Source organism: Uloborus diversus, chromosome 2 (assembly GCF_026930045.1).
Source record: "Uloborus diversus isolate 005 chromosome 2, Udiv.v.3.1, whole genome shotgun sequence".
NCBI lineage: Eukaryota > Metazoa > Arthropoda > Arachnida > Araneae > Uloboridae > Uloborus > Uloborus diversus.
The window spans coordinates 202,610,423-202,633,020 of record NC_072732.1 but is presented as its reverse complement, the minus strand read 5'-3'; the positions used below and the strand labels follow the sequence as shown (position 1 = coordinate 202,633,020).

Genomic DNA, 22,598 nt, shown 5'->3' with positions numbered 1-22,598 from the left:
ATATTTTAATGTCGTATACTTTACTTAAATAGTAAGTACTTCAAACGGGCACATTATAATTAAACGAGCGCTTGTACCTTAATTGCTAACATCTTTTTATTTGAAGAACAAGTTTTGAAAGATGAAAAAATATATAAGAATTCAGTAAACTTATTATTTAGATTACTGAAAACCACCTCCTACCCTGCACTCATCTCAAAAAGTTAAAAAAAAAAAAAAGATTCTAATCGAATTCTTAGCTCAGGTTGCATTTTATACTTCAAGATCATTGAAGATAATTACTTTTACCTAAAGAAAACATTCAACTGTTTTGCGTTGGACTAAAACACTTGACTTGAAATGAGAAGAATTCATGTTCTTAATTTCAAACAATTGGCTTAATATTTAAATGAAAGCATTTGCAAAATTTTGTAAAGAGAGAGATAGAATTACTGAAACAAATGAAGAGGTTAACGAAGGAAAAAATATTAGTTTTTAACTAACAGCTAATTCAATTTTTACGTGAAAAAAAATTATAATCTATTCATAATCTATTTCTACCATGAGCTATTTAATTATAAATGTTAGCTTCCCCTTTCTCTAATATTTCCTATGTAGAAATGTTAAACTGATTGGAAATTACTAAAGAGCTTTCCGTCATTTATTAATGCATGCTACTTTACTTTCTTACTCATATCGCATAATCCTTGGATTTTCTTTCAAGTAATTTAACTTTAGATTTTACTGCTGCTTCCCAAAAAATGTTTTTTCGGCAAATTAGTTTTTACTTCCTTTTACAAAAAAGGAAGTATTGTATTCGCAAAAAAAAAAAAAAAAATCACTCAAAAATCGACCTTAATTTCCATTTTCTCACCCCCGAATAACTGTTGAGTTTTCTTTTCGACCCGACCACACGAGCATATATACCTAAGAACGTATAGACGCCCGAAATATACATTTTGGCGATTCCCGAGTTAATTACAACGAATTTTCTTGTGACGTCTGTATGTGCGTATGTATGTCGCATAACTCAAGAACAGTAAGTCCCAGCAAGTTAAAATTTGGTACGTACACTCCTAGTGGGGTCTAGTTGTGCATCTCCCCTTTTGGTTGCATTCGGGTGTTTTTAAAGGGTTGCCATTTTTTAGGGGGAAATCATTGTTAATTTCGATGTAAACTCAAGTGGTGTTATAATTTGGCGGACACTTGGCGATATATCGCCAGCCTTTTGGTCGCCAAATTTTGTCGTCAACTTGGCGACAAATTTGGCCGAATTTTTTTTCTTTTGTTTTAAATCTGGTTTCAATTTGGCCACTGTTGGTGATAGTTAGAGAGTAAACTATTGAATCACATTAAAATTACTAATAATGGGGAAATTACATTAAATTGGAGTAAAAGGAAGTCATGTGTTGCACACATCAGCTCGTTTGATTTTAGATATACGATTATTGATCACAAAGAAGTAGGATACGCGAGCCTAACTGAACCTGCCTTCGACGACTGGTGAGTAGCAAGTGACGGATTCGACGATATGGCTCCAAATTTTGCAACAGCTCGGGTGGTATAGTATGACAGTCCTTGATGATTTGCTATGTAAAAGGTTGAGTCTAAGCAGAATTGTTCCATTTGAATGTTCTTAATCCAATGGAACTTTAATTGACCCGGAGGAACCGAAGGCGAGTCATTCCACGTCACCTGTGACCTAATTTTTCAAATCGTTCCCACTCGACCATCTCCGATTTGGATGAAATTTTATAGAGGCGTAGAGATGTCTTTCAAACTAACCTATGCAGATTTTCAACTTCCTAGGTCCAAATTCTGAGGATCTAGGATCTCCGAAAAATTTGATCCAAAATGGCGAATCAGCTTTTTGTACCAAATTACCCACTTTAGACTGAGTTTACAGAAAATTTTATCACGTTGTAAGCTTGAAATTTTAGGCGCTTAAAGTACGTTTGGCCGTTAAAATATTCAAATATTTATGTGAATTTAAGCTCGTTAGATTTTGTGTAGCATTCGCGTAAACTTCTGAAAAAGCGCCACATGAATAATTTTTCCTGCATCATAGGTTGACCTAAAATCTGAACAAAAACAATTCAAAAGCTCGTACTTCCTAATTCTATTGTAAAAATACTTGTTTTTAATGGGTTACAATTGCAGAACTTAAATATCTATTTTCGAAAAGATATTGTCATCCAAATTGGCTATCAAAGCCGTTCAAGAGAAAAATAGCCTATTTTTAAAGCGCTATATCTCTAGTATCACCTCGCATCTTCTTTTCATTAAAACCATTGAAAAAAACAGATTTTTTCCTATTAAAATAAGTGTTTTCTTCAATGGTGTTCTTCCGTTTAAGGATTAAAAAATGAGCTCCAAATTCTGTCTGTCGTAACAAATTTCAATGTTTAAGAGCAGGTTGCGGAAACTTTTATCAGACTGGAAGCCTGAAATTTTAGGGGTTTAAAGTAATTTTAGTTGTAAATACATTTTAGCATTTTTATGAATTTGAGTTCATTAACTTTTTTGTAGCACGCATACAAGATCGCAAGAAAAACCCAGTGGAGAAACTTTTTTCTGCATTTTACAGTGTTATAAATTCTAAACAAAAATGATTCTAAAGCTCGTATTTTGTAATTCTATTATCAATATACGTGTTTTAATGGGTTATAGTTGCAGAGTGTATGTATTGATTTTTTAAAAGAAACTGCCATCCAAATTGGCTGTCAAAATCGTTCACATGCAAAATAGCGTAGTTTTAATGCGCTGTGGCTCAAGTTTGTTACCTTGCATCTTCTTTTCGTTGGTACCATCAGAAAGAACTTATTTTTTCCCATAAAATAGTTTTTCTTTTCCGATAGTGTTCTTTCAGATACGCGTAAAAAATGAGCTTGAAATACTGTTTGTCGTTAGCGAGAAAATCTCGTTCTACAATGAATAAAGAATGGTGAATGCCGTGGAAACTGACTAATAGGGATTTTACAAATGATATTAGTCAGAAATAGTCTATGTAATTCTCTTTTTTAAGGTTACGTTGCAAATTAAATATGACAGAAACAGAAAAATATCCTGTTCTGGAAGCAGACTGATACATCAGACAGACAGAACAAGATAATTTTCTTTTTCTATCATACTTCATTTGCAAAGTATCTTTATAAAAGATTAAAAAAAAAAAAAAAAAAAAAAAAAAAAACAATTTCTGACATATAAAAGTTGCAAAATCACCATTAGTCAATTTCCACGGCATTCACCATTCTTTATTCATTGTAGAACGAGATTTTATCGCTAACGACAAACAATATTTCAAGCTCCTTTTTTTACGCGTATCTGAAAGAACACCATCGGAAAGTAAAACTATTTTTATAAGAAAAATTAGGTTTTTTCTAATGGTACCAACGAAAGGAAGATGCAAGGTGAGAAACTTAAGCTACAGTGCATTAAAAATAGGCTATTCTGCATGTGAACGATTTTGACAGCCAGTTTGGATGGCAATATCTTTTAGAACATCAATATATACGCTCTGCAACTATAAATCATTAAAAACATGTATATTGATAATAGAATTACAAAATACGACCTTTTGAATCATATTTGTTCCGAATTTATGATTTTCTAAAATTCAAAAAGAAATTTCTCCACTGCGTTTGTCTTGCGATTTTGCATACGTGCTACACAAAAGTTAATAAACTCAAATTCATAAAAATACTAGAGCGTATTGACAACCAAAAGTACTTTAAGCCTCTAAAATTTCAGGCTTACAGTGTGATAAAATTTTCCGCAACCTGCTCTTAAAAATGGAAATTCGTTACAACAGAGATAATTTCGAGTTAAATTTTTAATCCTTAAACGAAAGAACACCATCGAAGAAAAAAAAACTTATTTTAAAAGGAAAAAATCTGTTCTTTCTAATGGTTTTAACGAAAAGAAGATGTGAGGTGACAAACTTGAAATATAATGCTTTGAAAATAGGCAATTTTTCACTTGAACAATTTTGATAGCCAGTTTGGATGATAATATCTTTTCGAAAATTTAAGCTCTGCAACTGTAACCCAGTAAAAACAAGTATTTTTGCAATGGAATCATGAAGCACGAGCTTTTGAATTGTTTTTGTTCAGATTTTATGACAACCTAAAATCCAGGAAAAATTATCCATGTCACGCTTTTTCACAAGTTTACGCACATGATACACAAAATCTAACGAGATGAAATTCATATAAATACTTGAATATATTAACAACCAAACGTGCTTTAAGGACCTAAAATTTCAGGCTTCCAGCGTGATAAAATTCTCTGCAAACTCAGTCTAAAGTTGGTAATTTGTCACAAAAAGCTGGTCCGCCATTTCGAATCACATTTTTCGGAGATCCTAGATTCTAAGGATTTGGATCTAGAAAGCTGAAAATTTGCATAGGTTAGTTTTAAAGGCATTTTCTACACCTCTGTAAAATTTCATACAAATCGGAGATGGTCGAGTGGGGACCCCTAGGTCACTTGACATGGAATGAATCAGTACTGATTAGGCAGGGTTATACCAGGATAGACAGACGTATAGATAAGCCATATGCGTACATACGAGTGTCGATCCAAAAGTAAGGTTCCCACGGAATTCTAGCCGTACGGACGGTCAGTCGAAATCTGACAATACCACTGTGCGCGGCTGTTCCTTCACACACGACTCCCCTGGATGCGCTGCAATGTGCAATTGAGTCTTGGCTCATCAGTCATCTCAATGAAGCCATTGCTGACTCTGTCAAGTGAAAAATTCTTTTCGCTAATTTGCTCTTTGCACACCAAAGAAATTTCACTGCATTCTGTTCACGGAATGCATAGACCAAAAGTTCAAAATAATAATAATAATTTGAATTTTGACCTCTTGAATTCAAATTATGTTTTTCGCAATCACGAGTGTGTGTGTGTAGGCATGTGTGTTTGTGTCTGTGTGCAGGTATGAGTGTGTTGGTAGTTGTGTGTATGAGTGTTTGTGTTTGGTGGGGAATGTGTATGTGTTTGTGCCTGTGTGTAGGCATGTGTGTGATAAGTGTGTGGGTAGTTGTGTGTAGGTGTATGTGTAGGTGTCTGTATGTATGCGTGTGTGTGTATGTGTTTGTGTGCGTGTATGTGTTTCTGTATGTGTGTGTGGGTAGTTGTGTGTAGGCATGAGTGTGAGTGTGTGGATAGTTGTGGGTAGACATGAGTGTGATGAGTGTGTGGGTAGTTGTGTGTAGGTGTGTGTGTATGTGTAGGTGTCTGTATGTATGTGTTTGAGTGTGTGTATGTGTTTGAGTGTGTGCATGTGTTTGTGTGCGTAGGTGTATGTATTTCTGTGTTTGCGCGCGCGTGTGTGTGTGTGTAGTTGTGTATGTATGCGCGTGTGTGTAGCATATGGATGCAACCTGGAGACGGTTTTCGCTATAGGAGCAGCATCGTGAGGAGACGGTGATTTCTGCAGAGGGTGCTGGCGGGAAAATAAAATGATAGTAGAACAAAACAGTCAAGTGAGAACAATAAGCAATCGTGATTGCTCAAAAAAAAAAAAGGTTTCTAGAAGCTTTTCCGTAGTTAACCAATATGATTCGCATTCGCCACCTGTTGGGCACCAGTCTGTTCTTGTTCAAACCAAGCACTTGATTGAGTTTGCCAAAGGTGCATTTCTTTACATCTAGTATTTCTTTCCCGTGAGTGAAGTTTAGTAGATATTCATCGTCATAGAACAAAGGTTATGCCGATAAGTGTATGCGAGTTCAATACGTTTGAAAGGGGTGCAGGGAGATAAAAGTTGTTCTAATGGAAGTCTACGATTAAACAATGGAGTATAAGACCATCAGACTTTGGCAGGACTGTCATACCTCTAACACCGTCATGCAGTCCAGACCTCGCTCCTAGTGATTACCACTTGTTCCCTAAGTTAAAGGAACACTTAAATGTCCGACCCTTCCGGAGCGACCACAAAGTCAAAGGAGAGGTGAAACACTTCCACAACTCGTTGGCGGTGATGTTCTACGACATTGGCAAACTGAAAATGGAGCATCGTCTACAAAATGTGTAGCAAAAGATGCCAATTATGAAGACACAGCTGAGCAAAGTTTCTTCTTTTCAAAGACATAAATTTTCCGACACTAAGCAATGTTGTCAGTTTCTAAAACTGATGTTAACCTGAGTTTCGAATCAACTCTCGTAGATTAACAATGAGTCTGAGATATCACTCGAAGCCAAGTTTTCCTCTGTAGAAACTATAATATTAAGCTTATTATAATGCATTTTTTAAAGAAGATAACACCATGATAAAAACGAATTCACATGCATTTTTTTCCAAAATTGTGAAACGGGAAAACGATCTCAATGAAATTCTTAGCAATTCTTAAACGTTATTTTTTATTTAAAGGACTTCCATTTTTGAATGAAAGAAGAAAAAAAAACTTTATGTTCCCCCTATTAAAATCTTGAGCGCAGATTGAAGTTGACATTTTTTGCTCGTCTAAAATATTGTATAATATAGGCAGAATTAAACTTCCCATTCCTTTTTTTACATTTAAAAAGTAATATTGTTTTATATCTTGATATTGAAATTCTATACTATCAAACCTGCGCACGTTAGTCTGTGTGTCTGTCTGTTAAATTTATCCTCTTCGGACTGGCAATGTGTACAAGGTCAGTACTGGAACCGTTAGAAACGGGACATCAAGGAATATTCTGTTTCTATTCTGCTCTGTCTGATTCCCTGTAAGTCACAAGGGGTCGAAATAAGAGGTCAAACATCCAAAGATGTCCTGACACAATGAAAAGTATTAAAATAATCAACTGTCACCCACCGAAGATAGCGAACGGGGATAGCTGATCTAAAAGATCAGGGTGCGGAGCCCCCCTAGTATACATAATTTGATGTTTTGAAGTTCTTTTTTCTCCCTAGTGTACCTTTCCGAAAGAAGCAGTAGATAAATCTTTGTAAGGGAGTAAATTACATTGAAGAGTTAGTACAGAACATTCGAAATTGCTAAGAGTCCTTTTTCATTTTCTTTAGCACAAAAAAAAAAAAAAAAAAAAGATTTAGTATAAAAAAAGAAAAAAGCACATTTTTAATTGCTTGAAAATCTTAGAAAAGTATTGGTTAAGAAAACGCAAATGGGGAAAAACACATTAAAAGATTTCGCTCTTTGGAGCTGATTTACCCAACTACATGTACGTGGTACGAAAACTCGAAGCTTTCTTTCATTATATTCAGCATTGTTAAATTTATATTCAGCATTGATTATAAATTTAACAATGCTGAATATAATGAAAGATATTGATTTATATTCAGCATTGAAAAATGTATTCAGTATTTGTCAAAATTTTGGGCATAATTTTCAGTTTGAATAATTAAGAGCCGCAGTCTTCAAACACGGAATTTATTCCTGACGACATACGATCGAAATGGAAACTTAGTACTTTTTTACCATTTGAGAAAAACTTAATGGCTGAATATAAAACGCACACTTTCAAATTTAACCGTACTTAAGCTCTCTGCCATAAAAATGAAAGGGAAAAGAAATTTTAGCAATTACCTTCTTGTCACCACCTCCGGGCTTATATCTGATGTTGTCAAACGATCCAATTTTCGAGCGAATATTTTTCAAGTTGGGATTAGGAGCTAGGCCAACGGGCGCTTTAATCGGCGGCAATTCTGAAAGGTAAAATGATGATAGTTGATTAAAAAAAGGGAAACAACTTAATTCTTTTGTTTCAAAATAAATGTCATAAAACAAATACACATAACATAAAATAGCTTTGAGTAAAATTACTATTAAAAAGAATTAAAAACTCAACAGATTTTTCGAGGCTATGAGTGAACCAAACCGTTCATTTAACCGTAAGTTCGGACTTCGGGAACCCTTTTTTCTTTGTGTTGCTGCATGTGAGGTTTTTGTTTGTCCTTCATTTGGTGTTACATATGGGGTAGCCGCGACTAGAAATCTTTTTTTGAAGGCAGCTTTTCCCTAACTGTGCACAGTTAGTGAAAGCACATTTAGGTACTTTCTCTAACTGTACACTATGGCATAATACGTAGTGCACATTGCGTACCTCGGCGCTTTTCCCCCAACTGTACACTAACGCATACCTAGGTGCTTTTTCCCTAACTGCACACTGCACACCTAGGTACGTTTTTCCTTACTATTCAATAAGGCATATCTTGGTGCTTTTTCCCTAACTGCTCACTAAGACATACCTATTTGCATACGTTTTTCCTTACTATTCATTAAGGCATACCTAGGGGCAGACTTCACACGTATGCGCTTTTTCCTTAACTCTACCTTAAGGTACGCCTAGGTGCGTTTTTCCACAACTATACACTAAGGCATACCGAGGTGCACACAGATCACCTTCATCTACGTGCTTTTACCCTAACTGTTGTACATTAAGGTTCACCTAGGTGATTTTCCCCTCACTGCACACGCTAAAGGCAAACCTAGGTGCACAGTAGACACCTAGGAGCTTTTCCCTTATTGCACACTAAGACTCACCTAGGTAGACACTGCACATCTAGGTTCTCTGCACGAAAAAAAAAAAAAAACCTGGTGCAATAAGGACCTCTGGGACTGTTACGCCATTAACTTGAACATGAAGAGCTCTACCAGTTTCAACACAATGCCAAATATTAAAAATGTAATAAATGTTTCTAGAATATACATTCATGACTAACTTTATTAAAAGCAATGAATAAAATATACTAGAAGTAAAAATTTTACACATTGATTAGGGAGTTGCGCTGAATTTACACGGTTGTTCTATACAGCAATTTAGTCCCAACAATATCTAGACAGAATAGGCTATTAATGTAGAACACAATAGGCCTAATCTCTTTGTTATCTGCAATCGATAAATGCTTTTGTCGATTTTGGGGTGGGTTTAAAACTGTTGCCATTAACTTAACTAAAGTGGGATTACGGACGTCAACTAACGCAAGATAAATCATAAACTAGATTCTTTCATTTTAAAAAATAATCCTTAAAATGAATAATTTTAGAGTAAATGCATTTTTTGCATAATCTTTTGTGAAGTACATGAAGCAAGTATGAATGAAATATTATGATATTGTGTTTCAGATCGGATAAATACGATAATGGTTTATGTAATGTATAAATAAATGAAAATATTGTTTTATATAAATATTGTTGTCACATAACCATTGTCATTCAGCTTTTTATTTATTTTTCTTTCATTTTGTACGTCCTGACACTCTGTGTTTGAATATTGTAAAAATTTTAGTAAAATAGAAATTTCCTCGATAGTTGGAACGTTTTCAAATGTAAAGATAATTAATTGGAGAACAAGGAAGTATTAATTCCTCAATAAGTATTCGTAACCATTTTAGGCTGAATTGATATTTGCTGTCCTAAAACCAATGTTTTAGCAGATGATTAGGATTATTAAGCCTAATTTGAAGATAAAGATTAATATTAACTAATATTACAAAATCAATGCTGGTATGTGGGAAAGTAAGCTTTTGCTCTTCTATTTAAATGTATTTTTTACGCTGCCTTTGCTGGAAACAAAGTGTATTATTGGAGTTTCAATCCGTTGTACTTCAGTAAAGGAAAAATATATCAAGTGAAAATAAGAAAATATATTTTTTTCACTTCATTCATTCATTGGTTACTTTTCAACTTGAAAATACACATTGGTAGCGTGCTTTTCATGGTACTTGTGATATTAAAATTTGTTTTCTCACTAGATGGAACTTCCATCCTGCAACAAGATCACAAGGCAAACTATCGAATGAGCAATTTCTGGAGTATATTGGGAATTGTAGTGTATTTGCGAAACTCAGCACTTTTCTTCCTACGCTTCTTTTCTCATTTTGATCTGTTCTACTGTGCTTGATTGTTTTGAGCATATCGACAGAGTCTGCTTTTTCAACTGAAGTTACCACCTGGTTCAAGTTTGAATCTTTGAGATTGTCATGTGTTTTTTTACTGTTGTTTTGTGTTAACAGTACATTCTACTAGCCATTTTTTAAAATTCAGTTCTATTAGTTATTTGACATTTGTTCGGAAGCTTATTCTGTGTATTGTTAACCCATCATATTTATATCCGTTACAAGTTAATGCAAATATCGAATGCAGACCTATATGAACGCACAAATTGCTAGCCCGTAGCCACAATGGTAGAAAAGCTCATATGAAGTAGTGAGAAGTAAAGTTATGTAAGTGGCAAAATTAAGAATTTGGAGATAACTAGTACACATGGTAGGTGCACCTCTCCTCTGTCTTGGGGCAAGAGATGGTACTAGTAGCCCTGGTAGTTGCTGCTATACAGCATGATTTAGAAAAAAATGCCAATGGAAGTCTAATATTTAAACACGTTTCACTCAATACTTGAAAATGTCCACTTACATCCCTTTGCTTCTCACTGCCTCATATGGCCATGGATAGAACATGTTCTCAGAATCCAGGCAATATATTCAACCAGAACTACTATCACGTGGACCAATGATGGCGAGATGATGCGCGGGCGTCCAAAACTAACCTGGCGTCAGATGGCCATACAAGAAAGAAATGCCTTTGGTTGGCCAAGCTAGGGGAGTGCTAGGGAGGCGGCATTAAACTGGTCGGGATGGAATGACACGCTAGCGGCCTCATTCGCCACTAGGCGTTAAAAGAATCAAGTTAAGTCATATCAGCTGCAAGCATTTTTAGTCAAATATAAATTATTTATTTTTGAAGTAGGTTCCTTTAGTACGTGAAATACACCGCCAGTTCAGTCAATTCCAGGCGAGGACTGCAGTTTCGTGCTTATTAACTTACTGAATAGGTTCCTTTAGTGTTGCGTAAAAGAAGTAAAATTGCTTCCGTTTTGATTGGAATTAATAGATTACTTTCTGCAGATTTCAAGGAAAGCTTTAATGCGTTTTCAAATAAGTTAACTGCCAGAAACTGCTTAAAATTTACTACAATCCAGCTTTTTATTTACATATGTTTCATCTTAAACGTATATAAATGTTTGAATACTGCAATTGTTTCTATTTGAATTCCTTGATATTTGGTTTGTATGTTCTATGTTAAGTAAAAAGTAATGGATCTTTTCAAGCTTTTTCTATCGATTTTCAGTATAAAAAAAACCCTTTAAGAAAAAAGTACTTCCCTGAAAGACTTTCATCGGGGCCACAGCGGAGGAAGGGGGGACCCTTCCCTCAAAAATTCGCGGCGGTTTCGGCCTTACACCTGCTTATTAAATATTATTAAATCAGGAAAACACACACAACAGATTAGTCGATGGGCATTAGATAACATGTCACAGCTACCTGACCTCCTCGGCACTTACAGCAACTACCTAACCGCTGAAAATTCAAACCCGAGATTTTCTGATTCCAAGTCTTAGAGGCTACCACTGAACATGAGGTTTTGACAGTTGGACTTCACGAAAACGTACTTATTAATAATTTGAGAAACCGCATTTTAGCGGATTAGATTACATTGGTTTTAACTCATTACTGGCAATTTTATCGATAAGGGATTTTTTTTTTCTTTTTTGATATAGCTTGGATCCGAAATTTAATCATAACGATTATTACAATATATACACTGCTCAATATTGAAAATACAGCATCAAGAAGGAGTGTTCAGAAATTTATGCAAATTTTAGAGTAGACGTACATCACTGAGTTATGTAAATGATGTGAAATGCGCAGCTCTCCGACGCAAGTGAAGTAAGATATAATTGAAGGAACTTGCAGAATTTGCAATATTCGTGTCGTTATTTCTGACAGGAGAATTATCGAAGAAATTTTGTTTTTGTCTTGGAGGATACCAGGCTGGCGTCAACAAAGGCACTTCCAGCAGATAGATGATTTTAAGAGGGGTATGGTGATCGGAATGAGTAGGGGAGGTTGGTCCGTACGTCAAATCGCAGCTGATACCCACATGGATGCGAGCACTGTGCATCGGCTGTGCCGAAGACGGTTGGAGCAACGAAATATGGGAAGATTGTGGGGTGCAGGGGCAGCCAGAGTGACGTCAGAACGCGTGTATCGACGCATTCACTGACAAGCTGTAGCAGACCCACAAGTCACTTGTTCCTCGATTTTGCAGTAGGTGCAAGATACCCTGAATGTTCCCGTGTCAACCAGAACCATTTCCCGTCGTTTGGTCGCACGTGGTCTTTAATCACGGCGTCCGCTAAGAAGACTGCCATTGACCCCACAACATAGACAGCAACGTTTAGTATGGTGCCGGACGGGAGCGACGTGATTGACGGAATGGCGACATGTCGTGTTCTCAGATGAATCCCACTTTTGTTTATCCAGTGATATTCGCCGCATACGTGTGTGGCGTCGACGTGGAGACAGATATAATCCGGCAGTAACTGTGGAACACCCCACCGCACGACAACGTGGCATAATGGTTTGGGACGCGTCGCGTAAAATTCCATATCACCTCTAGTTCGTATTCAGGGCACTATGACGGCCCAACGATACTTGGATAATGTGCTGTGGCCAGTGGCAATTTCGTACCTTGAAGGGCTACCTATTGCAATTTTTCAGCAGTATAACGCCCGACCACACAGTGCTCGCATCTGCCAACATGCTCTTCAAGGCACACAGATGCTTCCCTGGCCACCATACTCTCCTGACCTGTCACCAATCGAATATGTGTGGGATGTGATTGGGCGTTGTTTGCAGACTCTGTCCCTGCCTCGTTCAGAGGACGAACTGTGGCAAATGGTTTAAAGGGAATTGAGAGCCATCCCTCTGGACACCCTCCGCATCCTTATTGACTCTATGCCTAGACGTGTTTCTTCGTGTATCGCTGTCCGCAGTGGTCCTACATCCTACTGAGCCGACGCCGTTCTCGCTCTGTATTCTGCCTATCATTTTGAAATTAAGATCATTCATTATTCCTTGCTGTCTGTCTTTTTTCCAAATTTCATCATTTTCTGACCACTCCTTTTGGTGTTGCATTTTCAATGTCGAGCAGTGTATAAGGTAAGTTAGGCTCGTTTATTTCTGGGTAACCTTCGTGATTTTATTTTTTCCATTTTAAGATGAGAAATTAATGAGCAATTGCACTTTCCTGCATGCACATTCAAAACTACAATGTCATTACTTCCGAGAGGTTTAAAAATATTTTTCAAGAAGTGTGCATAATCGTCTGCATGAAAGATGAAAGTTGAAAAAATGTGCTTTCGTGCCTCAAGAAAAAGAAAGCCTTTATAACAATGTAATGAGCGCTTTTAGATTGCTTTCGGTCGAGAAAAAAGGGATTTATATTTTTATTGCTTTTTCTAACGGCATTAGAGGGCGCAAACATGTTAGCATCTTTGTTCTTATAATGACCTTCATGCAGAAATGCAAAGAATAATTACTTTTGGTTTTTTTTCCTTCAAAGAATAGAAATTGTTGCATTTCTAATGAAGTAAGGTATAATGCTGTAATTGTTCCTATGACATCATTAGGTAACAAATTTTTAAGGACGCTTCTTTAAAAAGAATAGGGCAAGTTTTTTTGAGAATATCTTGATATTAAGTAAACGTTTTGTTGTAGAGGTATGTTGAATCCTTTGCCTCCTGGGGTGGTCATGTGGTACTTAAACAGTCTTTTCTCTTTATAGTTAATAAAAGTAAGATTTCTAAGAAATTCTGGAAGGACGTTTGTGGCTGACCTACGTCCAGAAGACCTCATAGCACCTACAGCCTTGAAATTTTTTACAAATGTACTTCTAGCCCGGGCTTGTGCACCTGGGGTTTTATTTTTTAAAATTCGAATTAGTTTTTTTAATTAATTAAGTTCAAAAATCGCGTAAATTGCCCATCATTGCCCATTAAAGGGGTGAAAAATTACTTGCAAATATTAATATTATATGTCGTTGGAAAGAGTAGAATGCTCTAACTTAAATACGGCGGGAGTTATTTGCGTTTTTGGCTCGGACTGTTTTAGGCTTCGCTAAAATTTATGCACTACTTTCTTTATTAAATCTATCAGTAAAAAGCGAAGGAATTGACCCACAGTTTTATTTTTGACACCACTAGAAAGAGCGGCATTTTTTACTCCAGATCTAACTCGACCTAAGGTCGAAAAAGTAAGATTCTATCTCCAAAGGAAAAAAAGTTGCAAGCTGTTGAAAATCAAGTTCGAATAATCTCACATCCATTAAAATTATTCATGTTTTATTTGGCGTGGCAATAATTACGTCTTTTCGATTAGCATGTTTCTTCTTTCTTATTCAGAAACTTTAAGCGTTTCGATTTTAACGGAAAATCTTAGGATCAACTTAATTCAAGCATCGAGCTAAAGAGCAAAATTTATTACTAGACACCACGAATATTTTAGCGACTTTTCAAACGTACGAAACTGCAGTTTTGCAATGCTCAGGAGCCCCTTAACCCTTACGGCTCTGCAAGATGGTACAAGTTATTTTGAAACCCGGGGAAGGGGTGCTCTTTGTTTCAAAGGGAGCTCATAATGCGTTTACAATCTGTTTCTTTCTAATTGGCGATTTAAATCTTTGCGAATCAAATAAGATTGCGAAGCAATCTTCGGGGGTTGGTGAGTGTCAGTGAACAGGGGGCCCCTTGTTTTTTTTTTTTTTTTTTGTTTAAGTCCAAATTTAAAGTAAAAATGTTTGCTACTTGATTGCACAATCGTGAGAAAACTTACTGAAATTGATTTTTAGTTTCAGTTTGCCGTAAAATATTAGTGCTATTCAATATTAAGCTGCACAGAATAAGTTGAAGTAGTACTTTGTGCGATACTGTAAGTAAACTAAAAAATTAAAATGGTTGTTTCAGCTATTGTCAAACTAATTCACAATTTGTATTAATGAAAACGTTTCTGTGACCACACAATTAGTTATGTTTACCTCAATGTGTTAGCACTGGGAGATTTTTCAATCCTTTTATAAATATTAGATTTAAGAAGAGGAGAATTAAATTTTTGTCATTCGAATTATATTACATCATAAATGCAAACAAAGAAAGTCATTACTTAAGCATTTCATTTTTTTAATCCTTTTTTTTCGCAATTTTCATGCAAGACATAACTGGGTATGAAAAATTAACTGCACGCTTTACATATTTGCGCTAATCACGCTAATCGAAAAGTTAAGTTTTTGAAATAAAAATAGACACTGTTCGAAGTTTCTAAGTCTATTAGAACATCAGCAATAATGCTTAAAAGAAAAAAAAACAAGACTCAGCAGTGTTTTTCTTTTTGTTGTTGCTGGCTTTGAGTGTGGATCTCTAAAAGGGCTTTTGTGTGTGTGTGTGTATTTTAAAGAGAAGTGATTATTTTCGATTTTTCGTTTTTCCTATGAGTTTTCCCCCAGTGTTTTTTCTTTTCTTTTTTTATTTTAACTTCCTTTTACAAATTAAAGGAAGTAATGCATTGGCGGAAAAAAATTCCCTCAAATTTCGACCTAATTTTCCTCATTCGCTAATTGTACTAGTTATCGCGTTAGTTTTCGCACTTATTTTATCCCTTTGCTTCTCACTGCCTCAACTATAAAATTGAAAATTACCAAATTGTTTTAGTGTTTTCAAATCTGATTTTTGGGACGGTAACACAATCTACATGAGAAGTGATTTAGTAAAACATGGTGATTTTTCGTGCTCGTTCCTTTTCTGTTATTTTTAACTCATTGACATATTAACCTCACAATATAGAATGGAAGCTTTTACTCGTATCAAAACACGCACAAGTATATTTAACGCATCTGATTACTTTGTACTCAAACAATGCTCGGGGCCTTTCTCTGTCTTTGCTACAATCGCTTGCATCACGTTTTTGTTCTATTAGATTAACCAGCATTCTAATTCACGCCAGCGGTTACAGTACATTGCGGAAACATTCCCTCTTGTCGTTCTTGTTACCAGTTTATTGTATTTTTATTTTATAAATTGAAGAATTTGACGAAATATAGCAATGTTTATCGCTTATAAGAAAAAGTTACATTTATTTATTTATTTATTTCAAAACGTCCACAAAATATATTATAAGTTTTAATAGTTAATTTTATTAAACTAAAATGACTTGCAAATTTTACTCAGATTCTTTTAAAAATATTTATCCCTTCAAACCAGGCATCCGTTATGCCGAATATGTTCTTTAAACAGCTATTTATTATTTGATAATTGATTAAATTGCTTAACTTTTTTGTAATTGACTCTTTACATTCTGCTCATTATTATCTGTACAAAAATTTTTCGTTTTGGGATTGACAAAACTAACAATTTCTGGTTGGGAGATTTTGACTGGCTCATTTTTCCAACCATAAATTCTGGTCAGAAAGGCTAGATTATTTTTTTTTACTTTTTTTTAATTTAAAATATACAATCTTTAATTGATAATTTCAAAATTCTTATATTATGTTTTATTATTTGTTTGCAGTACATTTTACGATGAAGTTTGTTTGATATTTCGTCGCTTTTTTTTCTCCTGAATTATGTATTTTAAAAATATGCTTTGGGAATATTGGACATATCATAACTGTGTTAACACTAACTAATTCTTTGCCTACAAACTTGAAATTTTGTCTATAAGGATGCTATTTACTACAGTGCACTGTCTATCAAATAAAAACATTTTTTTGACAAAGTATTTCATAATTACGACTGATGCGGTTAAGCAGGGCTTAATATCTAACGCAAAACTACGGGAACCCAATTGTTTTCATAATTTGCTTTCATATATTCACAGCTTAAGTTCCGTCTGATATGTAAAACTTCACAGAAAAACAAAAAGGAGGGCAGAAGATGAGCTCCCGGTGCACTAATATTAAGTGAGCTTTTTTGAAACGGTACAACAAATGTGCAAACTAGTTTTGTAAGTAATTTCTTAAAATATAATTGAAAGATCTTAATACAACTCAGGAAAAATAATTCTCGCAATTAGTGGAAAAAAGGTTTCTAATGTAATTTTGGGCATTTTTTTTTTAAATGAAGATAAAATCATGATAATCTATTAAAGGGGGTCCAAAACTGGGTGCCGCGATATTCTGGGACTCCGCAGGAAGATGCGAGGGGTGCGGTGAAGTGTCCATGGTATCTGTGAAAAATGCCTAAGAACTGAACTGAACTAAGTAATTCAGTTTCTATAAAACAGCCGGACTCGCGCAACTCGTAGCAATTGTTATCATTACGTGGCAGTCTTTAGAAAATTTTATCGCAGTATGTAACAGTTCACAGTCCTTCACATTTCGCGCGAGTTCGTTACAAAAATCTTCATGTTGTGTTTATTAACTAACAAGTTTTGTTTGCAACTAACATTGTAGTTTATGTGTTATAATTAAATTGTTCTCAGTTAAAAGTTGAAGTGTTTGTTCAAGCTGTTTGTGTTACAATTTCTACACGAAGGAATAGAAAGAATATCCGAAGACCATAGTTCAAATGATTTCATTGCCCCGCGACTTTTGGAAGCGTTGAAGAAGTAAAATGTATGGTAATAATTTTTGAATTTAGAAACTTACTTTGACGCTCAACAGTATCATTATAAATGTGCAAAAAAGAGAGAGACTAGGGTTCTATTAGAACATACTAATTCTTAAAATTGGCATCGCGGCACCCTGGGGTTCTGCAGGAAGATACGAGGAGTGCCGCGAAGTATCCATGGTATCAATATAAATATGTGTAATGGAGGTAGACTAGGGTGCCGGGAGAACATCCTTATTTTCAAAAAGTGCCAACGCACCCTGGGATTTTGCGCGAAGATGCGAGGGGTGCTGCGAAGTGTCCATGATATCAATATTAATGTTTACAATATAGATTAGAGTGCTGCGAGATAACTCTAATTCTTTATAGGATGAGGTAATTCAGAAAATTTTGGGAGCCCCTAATATATTATAAGGATACATTATAATTTATTAAACATCAAATACACATGTAATTTGTGTAAAGCATTAGGAATCAGTCGGATTTGCATAGCTGAAGATCATTGCGAAAATCATCTCAAAAAAACAAAATGTTAACAGATCTGCAAAATCTAGGATAGTTTTCCTACTGGGATAGCTCTAAAATAGTATCAAAGGTTTTTAAACGCGTAAATTCTAACGGTTATTTCAAAAGCTATTGTCTTAAATAATGAACAAGAATGTAATGCACAATTCTCAATTTGCTGCTGGATAATAAAACAGTTTATTTTGGTAACGAGAGGAAAAGTTGGGTGCTATTTTTTCCTGTAGTTTCTTGAATGCGAAAGAAAAAAAAAAGTACTGAAAAGTAGAGGGATTAGAAATTTACAAGTTTGATCTTGTTTTGATGTCCTGTACTAGTTTTGCACTTATCATGGATGATATACTTAATGATTACATATACGACGCTTAATGACTCGCTATATGACCGACTTTATTAGTTATTATGACCGACTTTATTAGTTGTTATGGCCGACTTTATTAGTTATTATGGCCGACTTTATTAGTTAGGTTTTAACGTACGGCATTAATAATGTTTAGCGAATGAATTTATTTTGGTGATTTTAGTGATTTATACAAATGGGAATTTTGTTTGTTTTTCCTTAATTTTGTTTTTTAGAGTAAGTATGAATATATATTTTAGTGTAAACTGGCAATGTAACACGAGACCCTCATTGATTAAGTTCGTGTGGAAATTATTCCGCAAATTGAAATAATCAAACGAAAGCAATCCGTTGAACTGAAATAATCAAACGAAAGCAATCCGTTGAACTGAAATAATCAAACGAAAGCAATCCGTTGAACTGAAATAATCAAACGAAAGCAATCCGTTGAACTGAAACAATCAAACGAAAGCAATGCGTTAAACTGAAATAATTAAGTGAAAGCAACCCGTTGAACTGAAATAATCAAACGAAAGCAATGCGTTAAACTGAAATAATTAAGTGAAAGCAACCCGTTGAACTGAAATAATCAAACGAAAGCAATCCATAGAACTGAAATATTCTTAGATAGATCAAAGAGAATACGCGTAACAAGAGTTGATAAATTCTTCTTTTTGAAGTCGGTTAAAAATGTCCCTGATGCTCTACGTATACTTTAGATAAGACTTCGTTCAAACCTCTTATGACTACCATTAATGTTTCTGCTTTTTGGCAACCAATTCTCTCAAACAATGAGTTTTATTTTTATTATTTTTTTTATTTAATAAGACATTTATTATGTAAACTTGCCAATTCATATGAAAGTCGCGGGTTTTTCACCTATAAGCTTCATTTTTATTGTTCATCATTCATTGGTCGAATGAAGACATGTACCTAAGATTGATTACTCCAAATCGATTAGAAAAAGAATAACTGCAAATGATTCATCTTGTGAGATGCTCTAAATAGACAAAGGAAAAAAAAGGTGAAAAAAAAGAGAGAAAACGCATCTTGCTAAATCAAAATTCCTTTCCTTTGGTTGGTTAAAGATACTTCTTTTCGTGCAATCATTTTTGAATTAATCTTAAAAGATAAATTAAAACGATTAAATCGATTTTGCATTTAAAAAATGTACTACGATTTTTCTTTTCTTTTATTTTTTTAATGTTATCTTGTCAGACGATACTATGAGCTAATCTTTAATGTCTCATTTTTTCTCTCCACGAAGAGTCAGTATCTGGCAACCGCAGTATCGAATTACCCAGAATTCTAATCTCGGCCTGGAGCTAGTGTTACACGAGTTGTCGGCTCTGTTTTTGACACTCTCATTACCGATCAATTTCGTTGTCTCTCCAGGCTAATCGAACGTATTGTCACTCCTATCTCGTGCGTAAAATATAAAAAGAGAATTTGGTGATACATTATGCTGCGAGATAAAACCTTTTATAATGTAATTTTCAGAACAATGTAGATATAGAGATAGATTTACTTTGTGTTAGTTAAGTATAATCGGGTGAAAAGCATCAGCTATGCAGTAATAGTTTGCTCAATCTACTGATTTAATTAGGATAATTCTGCAGGTAGTACTATGGTAGGTGCACCAACTGTATCCAGTTTTATGAGTGACAGAAATTATAATGGTTTGTAGAGACGGGTAATCCAGTTGTTAAAAGCGAACATTTATTGTAAATTGCAACAAAACACATTACCATTAAAAGAAATAAATATAAATTAATCAGTTCCATCTCGGAATAATCTAACATTTACACAACACATCAATCCAGATACCGCGAGCTAGCCAACTCAGCTGGAGACTTTTAAATAAACTTTGCCAGATTTGCATGCGCTGTTTCTCTGAGTTTAGACCGTTGCCACAGACTCCCTCACCACTCTCACAAGACCATTGGGAGACGAAAACGTACTTTGCGGCCAAACCTTGTTGTAACTCCAGGAGTCCTTGGATTGGAATCTCCAGCAATTAAAAATGCTGGTTTTAAGCGATCGATGTGAACGATCTTTTCCTTGTCGTTCACCGAAATCAAAAAGTTCTTGTCCATTCTCTTTACGACCTCATAAGGCCCTTCGTATGGCGGCTGCAATGATTTTTTTACAGCATCTAAGCGCACAAAAACATGTGTACAGTTTTGCAGATCTTTAGGGATATAAATCCGTTGTTGACCATGCCGAATAGGGGTAGGTGGACTTAGCGAGCTAATCAGTCTTTGAAGACGTGCAACGTAGTCAGGCATATTAGATAAAGTTTTTTCTTCATACAACTGTAAAGGTAACCGTAGAGTTGACCCATAAGTCAGCTGTGCCGCGGACGCGCCAAGGTCTTCACGTAACGTAGATCTGAGTCCCAACAGCACTAATGGAAGTGCTTCAACCCAATCGGATTTGTAACACATCAAAGCTTGCTTCAATGGTCGGTGCAGTCTTTCCACCAGACCGTTACTTTGGGGTCTGTACGGCGATGTCCTTGCTAATTTTATGCCAAGCATCTTTGATAGACTCGTAAAAAGTTCAGATTCAAACTGTCTGCCCCTGTCACATGTTATCCTTTGCGGAGTACCAAATCGAGAAACCCATGACTGTACGAAAGCACGAGCTACCGTTTCTGCTGTTATATCAGTAATTAGCACAACTTCAGGCCACCGCGTAAATCTATCCACTATAGTCAAGCCATACTTAAAATTTTGAACTTGTGTTAGTGGCCCTATTATGTTTAAATGAATATGAGAAAATCTCTCATCCGGAACTAAAAATTGAACTAACGGGGATTTAGTATGCAAATGTACTTTAGTCTGCTGACACGGAACACAAGCTCTGCACCAAGCAGTTATATCTTTGTTTATATTTGGCCAGACATATTTGCTATCGATAAGACGTTTTGTAGCACGTATGCCGGGGTGAGACAAACCGTGCATTGTATCAAAAATTTTACGCCTTAGAATTTGCGGAACAAAGAATCTATTATAATTTCCTGATGTATCACAATATAGAGATTTATCGGTACCAGGCATAGGAACTTTAGCTAATTTACCACTGTACTTAATTCGTCCCTCTAAAACGTCCTGAAGTTCTTCATCCTCAGATTGTGATTTTTCCCACATTTCTATATCATCTAGAGATGAAAATGTGATCTCCGATATTCGCGATAGGCTGTCCGCAACCAAATTTCCCTTACCAGGTAAATATCTGATATCCGTAGTAAATTGAGATATGAAATCCAACTGACGGATAGTTCGTGGGGAGGATTTTTCATGTTTCCGCCGAAATGCGAAAGTTAGAGGTTTGTGGTCTACATACAAAATAAATTTCCTTGCCTCTAACATGTATCGAAAATACTGAATTGCACTATATGCTGCCAACAATTCTGTATCATAAGTTGAATATTTACATTGAGTAGCCGATAGTTTCTTTGAAAAAAAACCTAAAGGCTTGGGACCTTCGGGGGATAATTCATGCAATATACCACCCATCGCAAAATCACTGCAATCAGTTGTTAAAGCAAGTTCTGCATTAGTAGAAGGGTGATAAAGCAAAGTCGCTTCCGCTAAAGCACTTTTAATTTTTTCAAAGCTTGTTTCTGAAGCAGTATCCCACGGAATTTCCCTCTTATCTCGTTTTTTTGCTTTAATTAAAAACTTATGAAGATCACGGCGATATCTGGAATAAAGCGATGATAATAGTTTACCATACCCAAAAAACGTCTAAGTTCAGAAATAGTTTTGGGTTTAGGGAACTCTACCACTGCCTTCACCTTTTTTGGATCTGGCATACACCCCTTACTGTTTATCATATGTCCTAAAAAAATTATAGTTTCTTTCCCAAATTCACATTTTGATTCGTTTATAACGATCCCGTAGTTAAGGAAACGTTTAAAAATTTCTTCTAAATGCTTTTTATGCTGCTGGTGATTTTCACTCGCGATTAAAATGTCATCCAGGTATGGAAAACAAAAATTCAACCCTCTCAAAACCTCATCCAAAAAGCGTTGAAATGTTAGGCTGCTGAACATAACCCGAAGTTTAGAAACGGAAATTCATATAACCCAAAAGGTGTTATTATAGCCGTTTTCGGAATATCAGGGGGGTTCACAGGAATCTGGTGATACGCCCTTATTAAGTCAACTTTCGAGAATATTTTCTTCCCGTGTAAAATGCTAACACAATCTTAAATGTGAGGAATTGGATATTTGTCCCGAACTGTTATACGATTTAGTGCTCTGTAATCGCCAGTTGGTCTCCAGTCATACTCGCCTTTTGGGACCATATGCAAAGGACTAGCCCAATTACTTTTTGACGGTCTACAAATCCCTTTG

General features: G+C 35.4%; 1 protein-coding gene across 1 annotated transcript in view; it reads right to left on the bottom strand.

Annotated features, from left to right (window-relative positions):
- LOC129216760 (calponin homology domain-containing protein DDB_G0272472-like) overlaps window positions 1-22,598 on the bottom strand; it is a 110,472-nt gene that overhangs the window by 22,217 nt on the left and 65,657 nt on the right. The window contains exon 8 of the mRNA XM_054850977.1: window positions 7,518-7,636. Within this exon, the coding sequence (XP_054706952.1) occupies window positions 7,518-7,636 (119 nt within the window). The remainder of the gene's footprint in view (window positions 1-7,517; window positions 7,637-22,598) is intronic.